At 40.8% G+C, this 18,868-nt stretch overlaps 2 protein-coding genes across 4 annotated transcripts in view; one reads left to right on the top strand and one right to left on the bottom strand.

The window, feature by feature from the left end:
• The window catches only part of fzd3a (frizzled class receptor 3a), a 28,404-nt gene extending 27,770 nt beyond the window's left edge, over positions 1-634 (bottom strand). For 2 of the 3 annotated variants that reach the window (XM_063001239.1, XM_063001240.1), the window contains exon 1: positions 416-610. In XM_063001239.1, coding sequence (XP_062857309.1) covers positions 416-610 — 195 coding nt within the window. Of the gene's footprint in view, positions 1-415 lie in introns of all 3 variants that reach the window. The other variant, XM_063001241.1, reaches the window with a different exon arrangement.
• Positions 635-6,312: 5,678 nt separating this feature from the next.
• Positions 6,313-18,190, top strand: fbxo16 (F-box protein 16). The gene is made up of 8 exons (XM_063002481.1): positions 6,313-6,340; positions 7,671-7,790; positions 11,708-11,743; positions 11,860-12,066; positions 13,518-13,682; positions 14,518-14,774; positions 16,614-16,713; positions 17,951-18,190. Exons 2-8 carry the CDS (start codon positions 7,698-7,700, stop codon positions 18,188-18,190), a joined length of 1,098 nt encoding a protein of 365 aa, XP_062858551.1. The 5' UTR covers positions 6,313-6,340; positions 7,671-7,697.
• Positions 18,191-18,868: the final 678 nt, after the last annotated feature.

The raw sequence follows: 18,868 nt of genomic DNA, 5'->3' as shown, positions 1-18,868 counted from the left end.
AGATATTGTAGAAATTGTACTCCAATTAGTTTAACTTTTACCTTAACAATATAAAATAGAATAGAATAGAATAGAATAGAATAGAATCTTTATTGATGATCATTCTGATCCGCGTACCTGATCTTTTATGCTGAATGTCCTTTCTGACACAACCCGTATTTTATTCGAGCTAGGGACTGGCATTAAGCATGCACTAACAGTGCACCTTCCAATGGCAAGGCTGTTCGGTCATTCAACCCATTCCTCCAAATATTAGTTACTGTATGATTTCAAAGTCATCATATTAATAAATAATATTCCAGTTTTAAGAACCACAAATCAGTGCATGCACAGTACCTTATAATAGCTCTTTATACTTCAAATTGAACTAAATGCACCAAATAGTAACTCAAATATTAAAATCAAGATGTTTTACCTCCATAGCAAGGGCTGCCATCTGCTGATCATAGTGATTGAGCAGGTTGGGCATGAACGTGGTGTTGTAGGAGAGACCCTGGCACATCCGGAGTGTGATGGGCTCACAGGTAAACGCGCTGTGGCTGCCTGCTGACTCCACATTGATAGCTGTGCATCCTGCCAGCAAGGAAATTCCAATCCAAAAAAGAAGCATTGTCTTAAAAACATCCAAAAGCATGGCGAGAATTAGTTGGATAGGTGTTTATTAGTGGATCAAGTAAGAGTAGGTGGAAGCTGATATAATCCTGACGTGGCTGAAGCAGGCAATCTCCATTGTTGTCTTGGTGTAGTAAAGTACAAGTCTTCTCATTGAATATCCATTTTTGGATTGAATAGTAAGATGCAATTTAATGATCAGTCTGTGGATGAAAAAAATAGCATCAGTGTTATGTGCAAAACCATCATTTTTATTGTCTAAAAGAACAATTCATAGAATGTTCCAAGTTACTAAGCAAACAAACAAAATTCAATGAATTAGACTTATCAAAGTAGACTTTGCAAAAACAAAATACATAATAACAATAAAATACCATTTAAATACCATTTTAAACATTTATTGTTGAATTTAAAATATTAACAATTAACATATTTTTACCCATTTAGTTGGTATTAAGATTGTCTAGTGCTTGGCCAACACCAATAGTTATGCAGTTGTCAAAGAGTAATGGCAGAAGACAGTTTGGATCCTACATCCGTGTAGATCTTTGTCACATCATTAAAAATCTTTCAGCATTGAATTGCAGAGGATTTGATCAGAATACCATATATAACAAATAATATTTTTCCAACAAGACATCAGTGTCAATGCGGCTGCTATTCCAAAGGTTTCATCTGCCAGGATAATGTCTTGTAGATCGTTCTTCGGGGTTTGATTCCCAGGTGGAGCGGTCCGAGTCTGGAGTTTACATGCTCTCCTCGTGTCTCCTTGTGTGTGTGTGGGTTTCCTCCAGGAGCTCCGGTTTCCAACCACAGTCCAAAAACATACAAAATTGGAGATAAGTGTGTGCCAATGAACTTGAATTAATAAATCATGTCCTGTCATGAATGTAACCAAAGTGTAAAACATGACAGTAAAATATAAACAAACATCGTATCGAATCTCGGCTCTGCCTGTCGGCTGAGCGGCTACATGAACAACGATTGGCCTGTTGTTCAGATAAGGGGCGGGACTAAGCCGGATGGGGACTCTCTCTCAGACTAGTGCTATTACGACCTCTGCTGGCTGGTTGGTGGCGCCTGCACGGACATGGGGAAGGAGTGCAGTAGAGGGTTTGGCTCTCCGTACACAGCGCTGTACTGCACTGCACTCGTCAAGTGTAGGTGATAAGATGTTCGATTGCTGTGCACGTGTCGGAGGGGGCATGGAGCAGCCTTGTCCTCGCCAATCAGGAGCAGGGATCAGCATTAGTGAGAGGATGATTAACGGGCAGAAATTGGATACGCTAAATGTGGGAGAAAAAGGGGTAAAAAAACAAACAAACAAACAAATAAAAAACAAACAACCAAACAAGTTGAATGTTAAGCATGATTTGGTAGATTATGACCAGCACATGGAACAGTGGTAGCGTTAAGAAGGATCTGTACATTTCTCATTCATTATAACCCTTTCTTAATGTTCCATCTCATTATTTGTCCTTTGTTAGATGGTTTTCTCTGCTTATATTGAACTAACAACTGTGCATGAATTACCAGTTTATAATTATTATTAAAAAAAAGTCAATAATGATGATTAATTATTTGGAAAGGTATGAGTGCCTGAGCACTATGTGGAATATCTTGGACTGCCTGGACATCCATGGTTTACAGATATATGTGGAATGTGTGTATGTGTGGAAGCAGCCTGAAGCAGAGGCTTTAAACAGGATGTACAGTAGTTCGTGACAGTTGAGGACATCCTGTGCGTACAGTGATGGTGTCAATGACATTAACTCAAAATAAAAATGACAATGCATGTTAGCAGGGCCGGCGCTAGGGGGGGGGGCTGAGGGGGGCATTGCCCCCCCCAAATTGTGTCTTTGCCCCCCCAAGCACAATGCAAGCAACGGCTATTTTTAAAATTATCTCTGAACCAATCACAAAAATGCATTTTGTTTTACAGTGTGAAGATATTTCCTTGCTTATTCCTGATTGGCTCTTTGAGTCATATAAAAATCGGCAGACTGCCCCAAACAGTTCAGTTCGGCAGTATATGTTCTGTTAGTGTGAGCGAGAGGCAGGTATACTGGTAAACACTTTTTTTTTACAGAATTAGTATTCTTTTGTTTTCTTTATATTTTAATTTCCCAATAATATAAATATTCTCACTCATTCCTATTTCCACGTTTGAATATTCTCAGTCTGTGTGTAGGTACATTTGTCAGCTTTGACTTAAATTTGTATTAAAGCCTTTCAAGAAATAGAGTTGTTCTATTAGTAATGGCAATTTAATTAAGGGGGCGTATTAAAATGAAATACAATTGGATAATCTTTTTTCTCCATTTACATAATCAACATGTATTTTTTAATCATTGGGTTTTAAGTTTAAGTTCGAAAACATGCATTTTTATTTCTTTACCTCATACATCACTTTAAGCCAGTATCAATAGCTTGGCTGTCATCATTCATGCACAAATCAAGCCTTGAATATATTTCTGGCTTCAAAAACATGACTATCAACATGCCCCCTCATTAGGTTTTACTGCCCCCCCAAGCAAAGCAGTCCAGAACCGGGGCTGCATGTTAGTATTAAATGGAAATAGACTGAATGGCGCAAAATTAGTATACAACACTGTTACACCTGTTAAAACAAAACAATATGGACCGTAAAATGGATTTAAAAGAAACAACACAAGCCAAGCGTGGTTTACTCACAGTTGTGAAGAGCACCCAAAAATAAAACAATAACAACATGGAAATTCAATATATTTTAGTCATATTTAAACGAACCGTTTCTCTCCGACGAACTCGATTCAGAGCCGAACAAAAGAGAGGCGCGTTGGTTTCAGAGGTGTGCTGATACTGAAGCTCTCTCTCCGTCCGACCGCTTTAAACCAACATTACCTGAAAACAGTGTGTTCTTAGTTTCATTATTTACTGTCCTTTACTCGCATTCACCTGCCGCTAAGCATACTTACAAAATAACTGCAGGTGAAAATGATTCTTGCCTCTCTCGACCGGGTGCACGGTATCCGAGACTCACACCGCTCCTCCTCCTCTCTGCATTCGGACTGAAACACAGAATGTGACCAAGCGCGCACATCAGACGGTGATTCACTAACGGCGGGATTGAGTCGATTCAAAAGAATCATTTCCACTCTCCTATAATCACTCAAATTGATGATTTATTTATTAGAAATTTAACATCATGTTTTACACACTTTGGTTACATTCATGACAGGACAGAAACGGTTGTTACTCGTTACACAAGATTCATCAGTTCACAAGTTTAATGTCAAACACAGTAATGGACAATTTTGTATCTCCAATTCACCTGACTGCATGTTTTTAGACTATGGGAGGAAACCGGAGCTCCCGTTGGAAACCCACGCAGACACATTTACATTTTTGCCATTTGGCAGATGCTCTTATCCAGAGCGACTTACAGAAGTGCTTCCATAGTAAACATTTAATTACTCTAGATTAAGAACACAAATCTGCTCAAACCTGTTAGAACCAAAGTTTTTTTTTTTTTAATGTTCTTCCCAGACACGGGGAGAACAAGCAAACTCCACACAGAAAAGACCCGGACCGCCCCACCTGGGTGAGGTGACAGTGATACCCACTGAGCCACTGTGCCGCCACAAATTGATTATTAAATTTACCATATGCATGAATATAAAGTTTGAACAAATGTGTTTGTTTTCTGTCACGAACATGATTTCTTACAGTCCACATATTCTCAGTAAAGTTGAAGTCACGACTAGTCAAGTCAGAAAGCCTATCCAAAAGCTTAAGCTGTATTTTTAAAACATGTTTGATGTTTTAATCCATCAGTGTTCCCATCAGTTGCTGATGTTTTAGACTGGCAGGACCCCGCAACCCTCAGCCCCAGTAGATCTGGTACCTCTCAGTGTTCAATTCATGGCTACAGCCTTGTGTTGGGACACTCATTTACTTAAAAGATTTAAGAGGTTTAGGGTAATTATTATTCTGTCCATGTTATGGAATGTCAATTTCACTGACAATAAAACAGTCCCAAAGCATAGTCTTTGGAAGACAACTGAAAATCCTGACAAATTTTCTTTCGAAAAAAAGACCTTGGCAAATACTGTAGATCACTGCTCTATTTAGTTTGTACTTGCTTTAGTTTGTAATTTTGCCCTCCCCCGTCAATGAATTCAAGTTATTGGCATGCATCAAGCAGAGAAAACATCTAAGGAGATTGCTGAAACTACTACAATCGGGTTAAGAACTGTCCAACTCATTATTAAAAAGTGGAAGGACAGTGGGGAAACATCTTCCAGGAAGGAATGTGGTCGGAAAAAAATCTTGAATGATCGTGATCAGTGATCACTTAAATGTTTGGTGAAATCAAATGGTAGAAAAACTACAGTAGAACTCAGGGATATGTTTAATAGTGAAACTAAAAGCATTTCCACATGCACAATGCAAAGGGAACTCAAGGGATTGGGACTAAACAGCTGTGTAGCTTTAAGAAAACCACTTGTCAGTGAGGCTAACCGGCAAAAATGGCTTCAATTCGCTAGGGAGCATAAAGATTGGACTCTGGAGCAATGGAAGAAGGTCATGTGGTCTGATAAGTCCAGATTTGCCCTGTTCCAGAGTGATGGGCGCACCAGGGTAGGAAGAGAGGCAGCTGAAGTGATGCACCCATCATGCCTAGTGCCTACCGTACAAGCCTGTGGGGGCAGTGCTATGATCTGGGGTTGCTGCAGTTGGTCAGGTCTAGGTTCAGCAACGTTATGTGCCCAAAGAAAGAGGTCAGCTGATGTCAACGACCAGGTTATTCCATCAATGGATTTTTTCTTCCCTGATGGCACGGGCATATTCCAAGATGACAATGCCAGGATTCATCGGGCTCAGACTGTGAGAGAGTGGTTCAGGTACCACAGTCCAGACCTGAACCCCATTGAGAATCTTTGGGATGTGCTGGAGAAGACTTTGTGCAGTGGTCCAAATCTCCCATCATCAATACAAGATCTTGGGGAAAAATGAATGCAACTCTGGACAGAAATAAATGTTGTGACATTGCAGAAGCTTGTGGAAAGGATGCCACAGTGAATGTGTGCCGTAATCAAAGCTGAAGGCGGTCCGACCAAATATTAGAGTGTGTGACCCTTTTTTTGGCCAGGCAGTTTTTAAAAGGTGCAGTCAGACTAGGTCAGTTTATAGTGGCATAAGAAGTCACATAATAATACATTACATACTTTAATAATTTTGCATCGTTTCTTTTACAAATATTTCCTGCTTATGTCAATTTCATATGCATTTAGTTAAAGAATCATTAATTGAGAAGAATCGATTCACGCAATCGACTACATCAATTTACATCACCTGAGTCGATTCCGTGAATATAAGAATCGAATAGCCCTAACCAATGCGCTGTTAAACATTGAAGCGTTCAAGGGTAAGCACGTAAATGAAGCTTTTGAACTAACTTGCTAAGGACAAGTATGTCTTGCATATTATAGTAAATGTTAAATGTTACCCGAGTCGCGTGTTATTTTAAACCAAACAGCAGTGTCGCGCTTTGAATAAAATAAGCTGGAGGCTTTATGATGAAGTAGTGAGTCGGTTGCTCGATCGCTGAGCGTGGTGGTGCAGGTTCTCTATGGAAACCAGTAAACTGAGAACACAAGTGCACATGCAAGAAACCGAATAAACCATGAGGATCTGGATTAACTGCTTTACTGAGTAATGGATCTTTATGCATAGCTTCATTACGGTATGTCATCTCACGTGTCTTTTAAGTTATAGTCGTTTTGCATGCATTATAACAGAGTCTGGTAGATTTGGATGCATTACAGCTAGGGACAACAAGTACGTTCTTCAATGTAAATGGTGACATACAGTGTGAGAACAGCTCTTTAATTACATATTTTGTTATTTCATATATTAACTTTGTACTTATAGATATAAACAATATCTAGTCACTATATGAAAATAATATTTATTATGCAAATGTAAAAACCAGAAGCCATAATGGTGAAGTTTTCCAAATATCACTTTCATTATATTAATGAATAAATTAAAAAATGAATGAAGGAAGCCATAACATTAAAACCACCTCCTTGGTTTTACACTGACTGTCCATTTTATCAGCACTTTGAAGTTCTACAATTATTGACTGTAGTCCATCTGTTTCTCTACATACTTTCTTTTAGCCTGCTTTCACCCTGTTCTTCAATGGTCAGAACTCCCACAGGACCACCACAGATCAGGTATTATTTAGGTGGTGGATCATTCTCAGCACTGCAGTGACACTGACATGGTGGTGGTGTGTTAGTGTGTGTTGTGCTGGTATGAGTGGATCAGACACAGCAGCGCTGCTGGAGTTTTTAAATACCGTGTCCACTCACTGTCCACTCTGTTAGACACTCCTACTTAGTTGGTCCACCTTGTAGATGTAAAGTCAGAGACGATCGCTCATCTATTGCTGCTGTTTGAGTTGGTCATCTTTGAGATCTTCATCAGTGGTCACAGGACGCTGCCCACGGGGCACTGTTGGCTGGATATATTTTTGGTTGGTGGACTATTCTCAGTCCAGCAGTGACAGTGAGGTGTTTAAAAACTCCATCAGCGGTGCTGTGTCTTATCCACTCATACCAGCACAACACACACTAACACACTGTAGTGCTGAGAATGACCCACCACCCAAATAATACCTACTCTGTAGTGGTCCTGGGAGAGTCCTGACCATTGAAGAACAGGATGAAAGGGGGCTAACAAAGCATGCAGAGAAACAGATGGACTACAGTCAGTAATTGTAGAACTACAAAGTGCTCCTATATGGTATGTGGAGATGATAAAATGGACAGTGAGTGTAGAAACAAGACGGTGGTTTTAATGTTATGGCTGATCGGTGTACATAACCATAAATAGTACATGGACATGTGTGCCATGAAACAGAAAGATTTTTCTGATTTCTCTGGTCCTCCCCAGATGTTGCAGACTTATTTATTTACCTTATGCAGTATCACAGCTGTTATTACCCTTATTACAGTTATTACCAGTGATTACAGTTATTATCCTACAACTGTTGTTGCATTTTATAGGTGAAACTGGAGGAGTCCTAATGCAGAATGCCTATCGCTGTTAGAGAGACAAATGGTTCCAAGATGCAGACCAAGCGAAGCACCTGGACCCCACTGAACCACCACCTCTCTAACAGCCATGTATGTCTGACCATAAATGAATAATTTTTACAAGATTTTCAACATAAAATGGACTGCTAATGTCACTTTTATTTACATTTACACCATCAGAAAATCTTTTTTTATACAGTGGGGTCAAAAAGTATTTAGTCAGCCACTGATTGTGCAAGTTCTCCTACTTAGAAAGATGAGAGAGGTCTGTAATTTTCATCATAGGTACACTTCAACTATGAGAGACAACATGAGAAAAAAAAAATCCAGGAAATCACATTGTAGGATTTTTAAAGTATTTATTTGTAAATTATGGTGGAAAATAAGTATTTGGTCAATAACAAAAGTTCAACTCAATACTTTGTAACATAACCTTTGTTGGCAATGACAGAGGTCAAACGTTTCCTGTAAGTTTTCACCAGGTTTGCACACACTGTAGCTGGTATTTTGGCCCATTCCTCCATGCAGATCTCCTCTAGAGCAGTGGTGTTTTGGGGCTGTCGCTGGGCAACATGGACTTTCAACTCCCTCCACAAATTTTCTCTGGGGTTGAGGTCTGGAGACTGGCTAGGCCACTCCAGGACCTTGAAATGCTTTTTACAGAGCCACTCCTTCGTTGCCCGAGCGGTGTGTTTGGGATCATTGTCATGCTGGAAGACCCAGCCACGTTCCATCTTCAATGCTCTCACTGATGGAAGGAGGTTTTGGCTAAAAATCTCACGATACATGGCCCCGTTCATTCTTCCCTTAACACGGATCAGTCGTCCTGTCCCCTTTGCAGAAAAACAGCCCCAAAGCATGATGTTTCCACCCCCATGCTTCACAGTAGGTATGGTGTTCTTGGGTTCTTCTTCTTTCTCCAAACACGACGAGTTGAGTTTTTACCAAAAAGTTCCATTTTGGTTTCTTCTGACCACATGATATTCTCCCAATCCTCTTCTGGATCATCCATATGCTCTCTGGCAAACTTCAGATGGGTCTGGACATGAACTGGCTTAAGCAGGGGGACACGCCTGGCACTGCAGGATTTGAGTCCCTCTCGGCGTAGTGTGTTACTGATGGTAGCCTTTGTTACTTTGGTCCCAGCTCTCTGCAGGTCATTCATCAGGTCCCTCTGTGTAGTTCTGGGATTTTTGCTCACCGTTCTCATGATCATTTTGACCCCACGGGATGAGATCTTGACCCCAAGGGAGATTATCAATGGTCTTGTATGTCTTCCATTTTCTTACATTTGCTCCCTCAGTTGATTTATTCACACCAACCTGCTTGCCTATTGTAGATTCACTCTTCCCAGCCTGGTGCAGGTCTACAATTTTCTTCCTGGTGTCCTTCGACAGCTCTTTGGTCTTGGCCATGGTTGAGTTTGGAGTCTGACTGTTTGAGGCTGTGGACAGGTGTCTTTTATACAGATAACAAGGTCAAACAGGTGCTATTAATACAGGTAACGAGTGGAGGACAGAAGAGCTTCTTAAAGAAGAAGTTACAGGTCTGTGAGAGCCAGAAATCTTGCTTGTTTGTTATTGACCAAATACTTATCTTCCACCATAATTTACAAATAAATTCTTTAAAAATCCTACAATGTGATTTCCTGGATTTTTTTTTCTCATTTTGTCTCTCATAGTTGAAGTGTACCTATGATGAAAATTACAGACCTCTCTCATCTTTCTAAGTAGGAGAACTTGCACAATCAGTGGCTGACTAAATACTTTTTGGCCCCACTGTATATGTGGTGGTAACTGCAACATGACAGAGGTGTCAGGTGTAACCCCACACCTACAATATTAATGAATGAACCCAACTGCAGGAGACTTAAACAAGGCAGAGGGAAAAAAGAGGAGCAAAAAAGAGGAAAATACACATACAGTGTATCACAAAAGTGAGTACACCCCTCACATTTCTGCAAATATTTCATTATATCTTTTCATGGCACAACACTATAGACATGAAACTTGGATATAACTTAGAGTAGTCAGTGTACAGCTTGTATAGCAGTGTAGATTTACTGTCTTCTGAAAATAACTCAACACACAGCCATTAATGTCTAAATAGCTGGCAACATAAGTGAGTACACCCCACAGTGAACATGTCCAAATTGTGCCCAAATGTGTCGTTGTCCCTCCCTGGTGTCATGTGTCAAGGTCCCAGGTGTAAATGGGGAGCAGGGCTGTTAAATTTGGTGTTTTGGGTACAATTCTCTCATACTGGCCACTGGATATTCAACATGGCACCTCATGGCAAAGAACTCTCTGAGGATGTGAGAAATAGAATTGTTGCTCTCCACAAAGATGGCCTGGGCTATAAGAAGATTGCTAACACCCTGAAACTGAGCTACAGCATGGTGGCCAAGGTCATACAGCGGTTTTCCAGGACAGGTTCCACTCGGAACAGGCTTCGCCAGGGTCGACCAAAGAAGTTGAGTCCACGTGTTCGGCGTCATATCCAGAGGTTGGCTTTAAAAAATAGACACATGAGTGCTGCCAGCATTGCTGCAGAGGTTGAAGACGTGGGAGGTCAGCCTGTCAGTGCTCAGACCATACGCCGCACACTGCATCAACTCGTTCTGCATGGTCGTCATCCCAGAAGGAAGCTGACGCACAAGAAAGCCTGCAAACAGTTTGCTGAAGACAAGCAGTCCAAGAACATGGATTACTGGACTGCCCTGTGGTCTGACGAGACCAAGATAAACTTGTTTGGCTCAGATGGTGTCCAGCATGTGTGGCGGCGCCCTGGTGAGAAGTACCAAGACAACTGTATCTTGCCTACAGTCAAGCATGGTGGTGGTAGCATCATGGTCTTGGGCTGCATGAGTGTTGCTGGCACTGGGGAGCTGCAGTTCATTGAGGGAAACATGAATTTCAACATGTACTGTGACATTCTGAAACAGAGCATGATCCCCTCCCTTCGAAAACTGGGCCTCATGGCAGTTTTCCAACAGGATAACGACCCCAAACACAACCTCCAAGATGACAACTGCCTTGCTGAGGAAGCTGAAGGTAAAGGTGATGGACTAAACCCAATTGAGCACCTGTGGCGCATCCTCAAGTGGAAGGTGGAGGAGTTCAAGGTGTCTAACATCCACCAGCTCCGTGATGTCATCATGGAGGAGTGGAAGAGGATTCCAGTAGGAACCTGTGCAGCTCTGGTGAATTCCATGCCCAGGAGGGTTAAGGCAGTGCTGGATAATAATGGTGGTCACACAAAATATTGACACTTTGGGCACAATTTGGACATGTTCACTGTGGGGTGTACTCACTTACTGTATGTTGCCAGCCATTTAGACATTAATGGCTGTGTGTTGAGTTATTTTCAGAAGACAGTAAATCTACACTGCTATACAAGTTGTACACTGACTACTCTAAGTTATATCCAAGTTTCATGTCTATAGTGTTGTCCCATGAAAAGATATAATGAAATATTTGCAGAAATGTGAGGGGTGTACTCACTTTTGTGATACACTGTAATATTCATGAAATACACAAAACAAGACCAAAGCCACAGCCTAAAGCGTGTCTCAAAAAAGAAAAGAAAGGCAGGCAACCACATCACTGGACCCAAAACACTGCACTCCACCCGATTGTCAGAAAACAGTGTCAGACTGTAACTTTGCCAGCTACTCAATCCACCAGTGAGCCACAATCCAGTCACCAGAGAAACAAAAAAGGGGAAACTCAGAAAATAAGCATTAGAGAAAGTTGCAATCAACCATTAAATCCTCGAAACCAGAGCTAAAGAACACTAGTAAGAGAGCCAGCAATAGCAGACAGTCAGGGAATCAGATGATCAGAGGATCATTTTGAAATGTTGCCCCTGGGTGTAGTTTAAAGATAACTGCATTTTCCATCAATTTTTGCACACTGCCCCCCTTACAGGTGGGCATGTTACTTTCTTATTTAAATTTTTAGTTAATTCCCGATGTATTCTTTTTATTTGTATAATTATTTCTGCAGGTCTTTGAAGAGAGGAGAAATCTGCTCCACAAGTGGGTGAGGAAAATATTACAAATATTAAAATAAAAAGTAGCCTTTCATATGGTAAATGTTCTTTCTATTTCCAGTATATTGCGTGTTTGTTGCTCACATGTATTGCACGTATCTTTCAGTTTGATAAGTGGACAGATAGCCAGAGAAAGCAGGTGCTACAGGACTTCTTTTCTCACTGCTCTGTGGCCCAGTTAAAGTATTTTAGGCAGTATCTGTGCAGTCAGGTGCCAGAGGAAACTCTGGACTTCACCAGCGTTCTCCCTAGAGTCATAACTCTCTACATCTTCTCATTTCTCGACCCTAGGAGCCTTTGTAGATGTGCACAGGTAAACAAAATTAGCCAAATGTACTTAATTAGTAGAATCTTTCCCTATATTTATTCACAAACCATGTATAGCTATTCACGAATTCCAAAAAACATTGGGACGGTAGGTAAAATACAAATGAAAATATATAGCAGTTTTTCAAACTGTCTACAACCCCAAATCAGAAAAAGTTGGGACAGTATGGAAAATGCAAATAATACATTTGACAGGATGAACCTGAGATATTTCATGTTTTGTCTGGTGAACTTCATTTAATTTATTAATAAACTTCCATTCCATTCCAAACACGTCTAAGATGTGCAACAGTACGGGGTCGTCGTTGTCACATTTTCCGTTTCAAAATTCTCCACACATTCTCTATTGGGGACAGGTCAGGACTGCAGGCAGGCCAGTCCAGTACCCGTACCCTCTTCTTCAACAGCCATGCTTTTGTATTGTGTGCAGCATGTGGTTTTGCATTGTCTTGCATGAATGTCCCTGTCCCTTGGCCTTTACGCACTGAAATTCCTCCCAATTTCTTAAATTGTTTAATGATATTATGCACTGTAGAGGAAGCCCTAAACTAGCCCTAAATTGCCCACGTCCCAACGTTTTTTTGGAATGTGTTGCAGGTCTGAAATGCAGGAATGGAGGTATACTAACAAATGAAATGAAGCTGAGCAGACTAAACATGAACTATCTTGGGTTCAAACTGTCTGCAATCAAATAAAAGTCAAAGTAAATGTAAGGAACACTGCATTTTTATTTTATTTGCATTTTCCATACTGTCCCAACTTTTCTGATTTGGGGTTGTATTATAAGTTAATATAAAAACCAGCACAAAGAAGAGATGTTCAATGTTTTACTTCATCAACATTATTTATGTTTGTAGCAAACATAAAAACAAATTCCAAATTAACAACTACAACCATTGGTCTACTTAGCTGCTCAGCTTAAATGATTAATAAACATTGTTAAGAAAAAAAAATGATGCAACACAATGGTAAACATGACCCTGTTCTAACTATTTTTGGAACTTCTTGCTCCCGTGTATCTATTCAAAAAGCTGATTAGTTGAAACATTAAAAATCTTGTCTCTGCATGCAGTCAGACTCCTTACTGACAAAAACTGGCTTCTGTTTGTGGTTATAATGTCGAATAGTTCCAGTTTTTATGATTTACATAATATAAATGCAATTAAAGGTTTCCTTTTTAGATAAAAATTTCTGAATGCCTCTGTACGCAGAGCTGGCGCATGCTCACTGATGGCCAGTCCAATGTGTTTAAATTGAATACAACTTCTCTGTAGAGATCTGTAGCTGTGCTCTTAATTGGAATCAAGCATCACCTGTTGGAAATGAATTTAAATGACAATATTAACCAACAGCATTAATTAAATTAGGATTTTTTTGGTAAATGGTTAACTGGTTAACATGAAAAGGAATTGATCTTCTGCTTTTGAAAAATAATAGGTCAGTTGGCACTGGAAGAATCTGGTTGAGCTGGACCAAGTGTGGATGCCAAAGTGCCTGAGACTGGGTTGGTGTATAACTTTCACTCCTACGCCATTTGAGCAAGGTGTATGGAGGAGGCACTATGTAGAGACAGTTCAAGGGCTTCACATATGCAGGCCTAAGGTAAGACAAAACTTAATAGTTAAAAGTTATTCCAGTAAAGCATGGACAGATTACTAACTTAGAACAAGCAGATCAGGTGTTTGGGCTACCAGTTATTTTTGTTGTTGATGTCGAGTTGACAAGTAATGCCATGGTTTACTAGCATTTTTTTCTGCTCATTCTTTAATTGGTTTGTATTCTTTTAGTGGTATGTCTAAAGTTCATGCCTGCTGTAACAGGGTGGTGCACGCCTCGCCACGGAACCACCAGTTGTAGCCCTGCACTTGATGTGTTTTAGATCAGGGATTTTCAACCTTTTTGGACATGCGCCCCCCTTTGTGTGCCAACCGCGCCCCCACCCCCACCCACATACTCAGACTTGTGCCTCAACCCCCCACCCCCCCTACTCGTACTTGCGCCTCAACCCCCCCACCTTCGTCAGTCATCGCACAGAAACCATTGCGAAAGCTCTTGACAAGCTAAAATACCTCAAATAAACCTAAAATTCTCTGAAAATTGGGTTTGTATTTCCATAGCATCAAGGAAGATCACGTTCTGCTTGTTGTTAATAACCATGTTATGAATTGGATAAATACTAAACACACACTGCCTTAATGCGTTTATCTAGCTAACTAGTTTAGCATACATTAAATGATAATATTACATGAGATATACCTTGCGACTTAGTTGATTAAGTATTGTGCGTCCATATTTACTTACAGAAAAGCACATGCCCAGTGGGCTAGGTAATAAATGTATTATTTGTTTTACCGTTGTAAATGTTAATTACTTACTGTGTCTACATTTTAGTAAAACCTGTATGGATGCTTAATTGTTCTTGTGATTTACCCTTCAGACTCCTGCAAAGGAACACTTTATTGTTCCTGAGGTAAGAGTGATTGGCAGCAAGAGTGAGGAGTTGAATACAGAGATTGGCAGCCATGAATCAAGACCAAGCAACCAGAGTCATACTGGGAGGGGTCTATCTGGCCGGTCCTCAGTGACATCAGCAAAAGGACCTCCACCATGGAGAGACTCAGACAGACATCCTACAGACACAATACGCTTTAACTATCTAGAGAATGTCGACCCAACTGAGCATGCAAGACAAATGTAAGACAATATTCTCTGTTTAGATATAGTGGGGGGTTAAATGTCTGAGACCACTAGTAAAAATGTTATTTAAAATTGTACATCAAGGGGCGTCCAGCTGGTGCAGTGGGATATTCCACTAGCACACCAGTGGCAAGATTCTGAACTCCCCGGTTCAAAATTCGGTGTTGCCACCGGTCGGCTGGGTGCCGTCTGGTGGGTATAATTGCCAGTGCCTGCAGCAGATACTAATTGGCCACCGTATCTGCTAGGGCAGGACGACCGGACTATGTGTGGGTGGGACCTTCATACGCTGTGTAAGGACCCTAATTGCCGGAAGAAACGCCTGTGCAATATGCAGGGACGAGAAGATGAGGGCTGTGCACGTGTCGTAAGCAGCGACATGCTCTCCTCGGATGCAATCAGGTATCTGCATAAAAAAATTTTATATCATGTTTTTATTACAAATCTTAAATTTTAATACTTTAATGCAACAACTTGAAGATCAAAGCTGTTGATCCGATAAAGTACTGACCATCATGGACTTTCCTCCACAGTCACCTGAACATTTATGGGGGCACTTAAGGGCAGAGAAGGCCAAGGATTCAGTAACGTAACAAGATGCTCTTTGGAATGTTGTTAAATCATGCTGGGCCATCATAGATCATCAGAATTTGCACAAATCCTGCCAAACCTGGATATAAATAAAGAGGTTTGCATCAGGAAGAGCAATGGTAAAACTACCAATCATGATTGCAGGAGCAGCCAAAAAGAAGTTTGAACTAACTGACTGTTTGATTTATAACTAAAACATTGTATTAAATTTGAGAAAGAAAGGCAACAAAATAGTCATTTTAACTAGTGGTCTCAGACATTTGGCCCCCTTAATACAACTACACATTCAACCAAAACACTATTCTAGCATGAATGTCTCTTTCCTAAAATTTAAATGACTATGCACTGTAGTACTTTATGTAGTTTGTGTGTCCCAACCAGAGATGGGGACTCGATTCAAATGACTAGACTCATGACTCGCATAAAATGACTTGTGGACAACAAAAGTCAGCAACATTAGTTACGTGTAACAATTATATACAGTATATAACAGATAATGTGAATGGAACGTTCCTACAGAATTGGCGCTAATGATTGTAAGAGCCGCTTTCTGAACCAATCAGACCTTCTGATTGTAATTGTTAGTAAGAAATGCTGTTATTTGCATGTATTTAGTTTGCAGCGTCACACAGATGATTGCCAATGAAACGCTTGATTGGCTTTCTAATGAGTTCGTGTTTTACTTCACAACCAAGAAAAGTTTGGGGTTTTTTCATTATAAGCACATTTACAAAATATTGGATTCTATTCCTAATGGGACACACGCTTATAAATTTAATAGCATCTGGAACAACATAAGCTAAGGTAAGCAGTATTATGGATTTTTTTTGCTGTGTTTGGGATTTTGGCCGCTGTGCCATAATTTGCAATGAAAACAAAACGTCAGTTTAAGCTTTTAACTGGTACCTAGGAAAGTAAAGGCACGAAGTAAAACAGCAAAATACAGTTGCTAATCTGTTGTTGTTGTTTATCTGAACTTACATATTATTTCTACGCTACATTTCCAATATATGTTTTGTGTATATTACATTGACTCGTGACTTGACTTGGACTCTAGCCTAAAGACTCGTGACTTGACTCGGACTCTAGCCTAAAGACTCGTGACTTGACTCGGACTCTAGCCTAAAGACTCGTGACCTGACTCGGACTCTAGCCTAAAGACTCGTGACTCGACTCGGACTCGTATTTTGTGACTTGTGAACATCTCTGGTCCCAACGTGTGAAATGTCCTCATTATCTTTGCAGTCAGGCAAGAAGCAGAAGAACTACCAACTCAACACAAGAAAACATAGACAAGAAAGCCTCTTCTGCCTCGTCATACAAACTGCGCAAGGCCAAATCTATGGTAATCTCATGCAATTACTGTGTGACCTTTCCACTCATTCTTATTCAGATCAAAATGAAAGCGTGCAAAGAAGTCCGGGGGCTACATTTCACAGGAGCATTATGCACACTGAGCAGCATTTACATTTGGAAATTATGTTAATGTGTGCAGTATGATGGTGGGGGCAGAGGCAAAAATAAAAATCTGCCTTTGAGCAGAGGCTGATGTGGCTAAAGAAAGTTTAAAAATGTAATAACCATGTGGGGGGGTTAAATTATTCATGTTCACTGGGAGCAAGGCAAGAATAACCTGGACTGGGTTGCCAATCCATCGCAAGGCTTTGGCCATTCCCCCACCCTCAGACATAGCCAATCATGTCTGTGGAGAAGCCCGGGCCGGCCAGTAGCACCACTAAGACTTTGCATTTTTCCCAATTTTCCTCCCAATCTAGTCGTACCCAATTACCCAATTGCATTACGCTTCCTCTTTACTGATGCTGATCTCCACAGCTGATTGAGGAGAGCGAGACTACCACACATCCCATCTGATACGTGTGCAGTAGCTGATTGCATCTTTTCATATGCAGATCAGCTTTGTGTACGGAGAGCCACACCCTGATCAACGCATTATTCCTAGACCTGCAGGCGCCATCAATCAACAAGCAGAGGTCGTTATGAGGTCCCTGCTCCGGCTTCCCACCCTGTATGAACAAGAGCCAGTCGTTGTTCATGTAGCCGGCCCCGCCCAAACAGATAGCAGAACCGACGATTTCGAAATGTCAGCTCTGATGGGCTAGCGTGTTTTACCGCTGTGCCACCTGAGCGGCACTAACCCAGTGTTTTCTAACCTAGCGTAATAGACCACTGTGTCACTCGAGCGTCTCGAGTGATTTAAGGATAAAAATAACTAGACTCAAATTCTTAAAAAAGAATGTACATTGTTCATAATGTATTCATACCCCCTGTAAAACAAGCTTTGATCTCGAACAAATCATAGCCTTGCCATCTCACACAGATATTTAGGCCCATATTTTATATATAAGGTCTATCAGCTGTGCCAATATGAGGGATGCAGATATTTTATCTAGGTAAAATATGTGTTTATGTAGGTAATTTTAGCATGTATTGGTAAACAACCAGCTATCAGCCTGATAATGAATGACTTTAAATTGGTCAAAGACAACCCCTAGTGGTATTATGAGAGGTATATTTCTACAGATAGGCATGGAAAGAAGTGCTAAACTCTGTATGTCTCTTAGATGTTAACATCACTGGATCTCAGCACAGATGGTAAAAGAAAACAGAGCAGACCTCAGTGGGCAACACAGAGTGCAGCTAATAAAGATCCAGAAAAGAAGCTCGATTCAAGTCAGTGGAACGCCGGGATCCGACCAGGCCCAGTAAGGACTCCTGTACCCAAACTAAGCGAGGAGGGGCTCAAAGCATCACAAAGATCTCATAGGACCATGCCAAGTAAGGCCACTGCTATGTTACTTTGAACTATTGCACCAGATGCTGATCTCATTATACGACATACAATACATAATCAAAAATATGTAGAAAAATATTAGATCTTTTTCAGTTAAAAACTAGATGGGTTGGGGCACCCAGGTGGCGCAGCGGGATATCCCGCTAGCACACCAGCACTGAGTTTCTGAACTCATTGGTTCGAGGCTCGGTGTTGCCACCGGTCTGCTGGGCGCCATCTGGCGGGCATAATTGGCAGTGCCTGCAGCAGATACTAATTGGTCACCGTACCTGCAGGGTATGTGTGTGGGTGGGTGGGTCTTCATACGCTGTGTAAGGACCCTGATTGGCGGAAGACGTGCTCTCCTCGGATGCAATCTGGTATCTCTCAGCAGTGGAAGACAAAATTGAGTGTGCTAAATTGGGGGGGAAATAGGGAGAAAATGCTTTAAAAAACAACTACATTAGATAAAATGGAGCAATAAACTATATTTTGCTGCTCTTACAGTCTTTGTTCTTTCAAAATGTTTAACACTAGATTTTCAAACATGTCAAAAATCTGATTTGAATACCTTTCTTGCTTACACAAGATCCAGTCTAAATGACTGGGGTGTTCTGCACTATTACTGGATAACCCAGTGAGGTGCATTAGATGACAGCTTTGCATTTTTATTTAGTCTTGCTGGCAAAATATATAAAATAATTATAAT

This window comes from Trichomycterus rosablanca, chromosome 9 (assembly GCF_030014385.1).
Source record: "Trichomycterus rosablanca isolate fTriRos1 chromosome 9, fTriRos1.hap1, whole genome shotgun sequence".
Taxonomy (NCBI): Eukaryota; Metazoa; Chordata; class Actinopteri; order Siluriformes; family Trichomycteridae; genus Trichomycterus; species Trichomycterus rosablanca.
Note: the sequence above shows the minus strand (reverse complement) of the source record. Positions and strands in the feature narration are given on the sequence as shown.

Bases quoted from the DNA above. Each gene is read 5' to 3' on its own strand.
- fbxo16 (XM_063002481.1), top strand. From the start codon at position 7,698: ATGCCTATCGCTGTTAGAGAGACAAATGGTTCCAAGATGCAGACCAAG. The intron at 13,683-14,517 runs GTAAGACAAAAC...TTTACCCTTCAG, and splicing joins TTCACATATGCAGGCCTAAG to ACTCCTGCAAAGGAACACTT. The intron at 16,714-17,950 runs GTAATCTCATGC...TATGTCTCTTAG, and splicing joins TGCGCAAGGCCAAATCTATG to ATGTTAACATCACTGGATCT.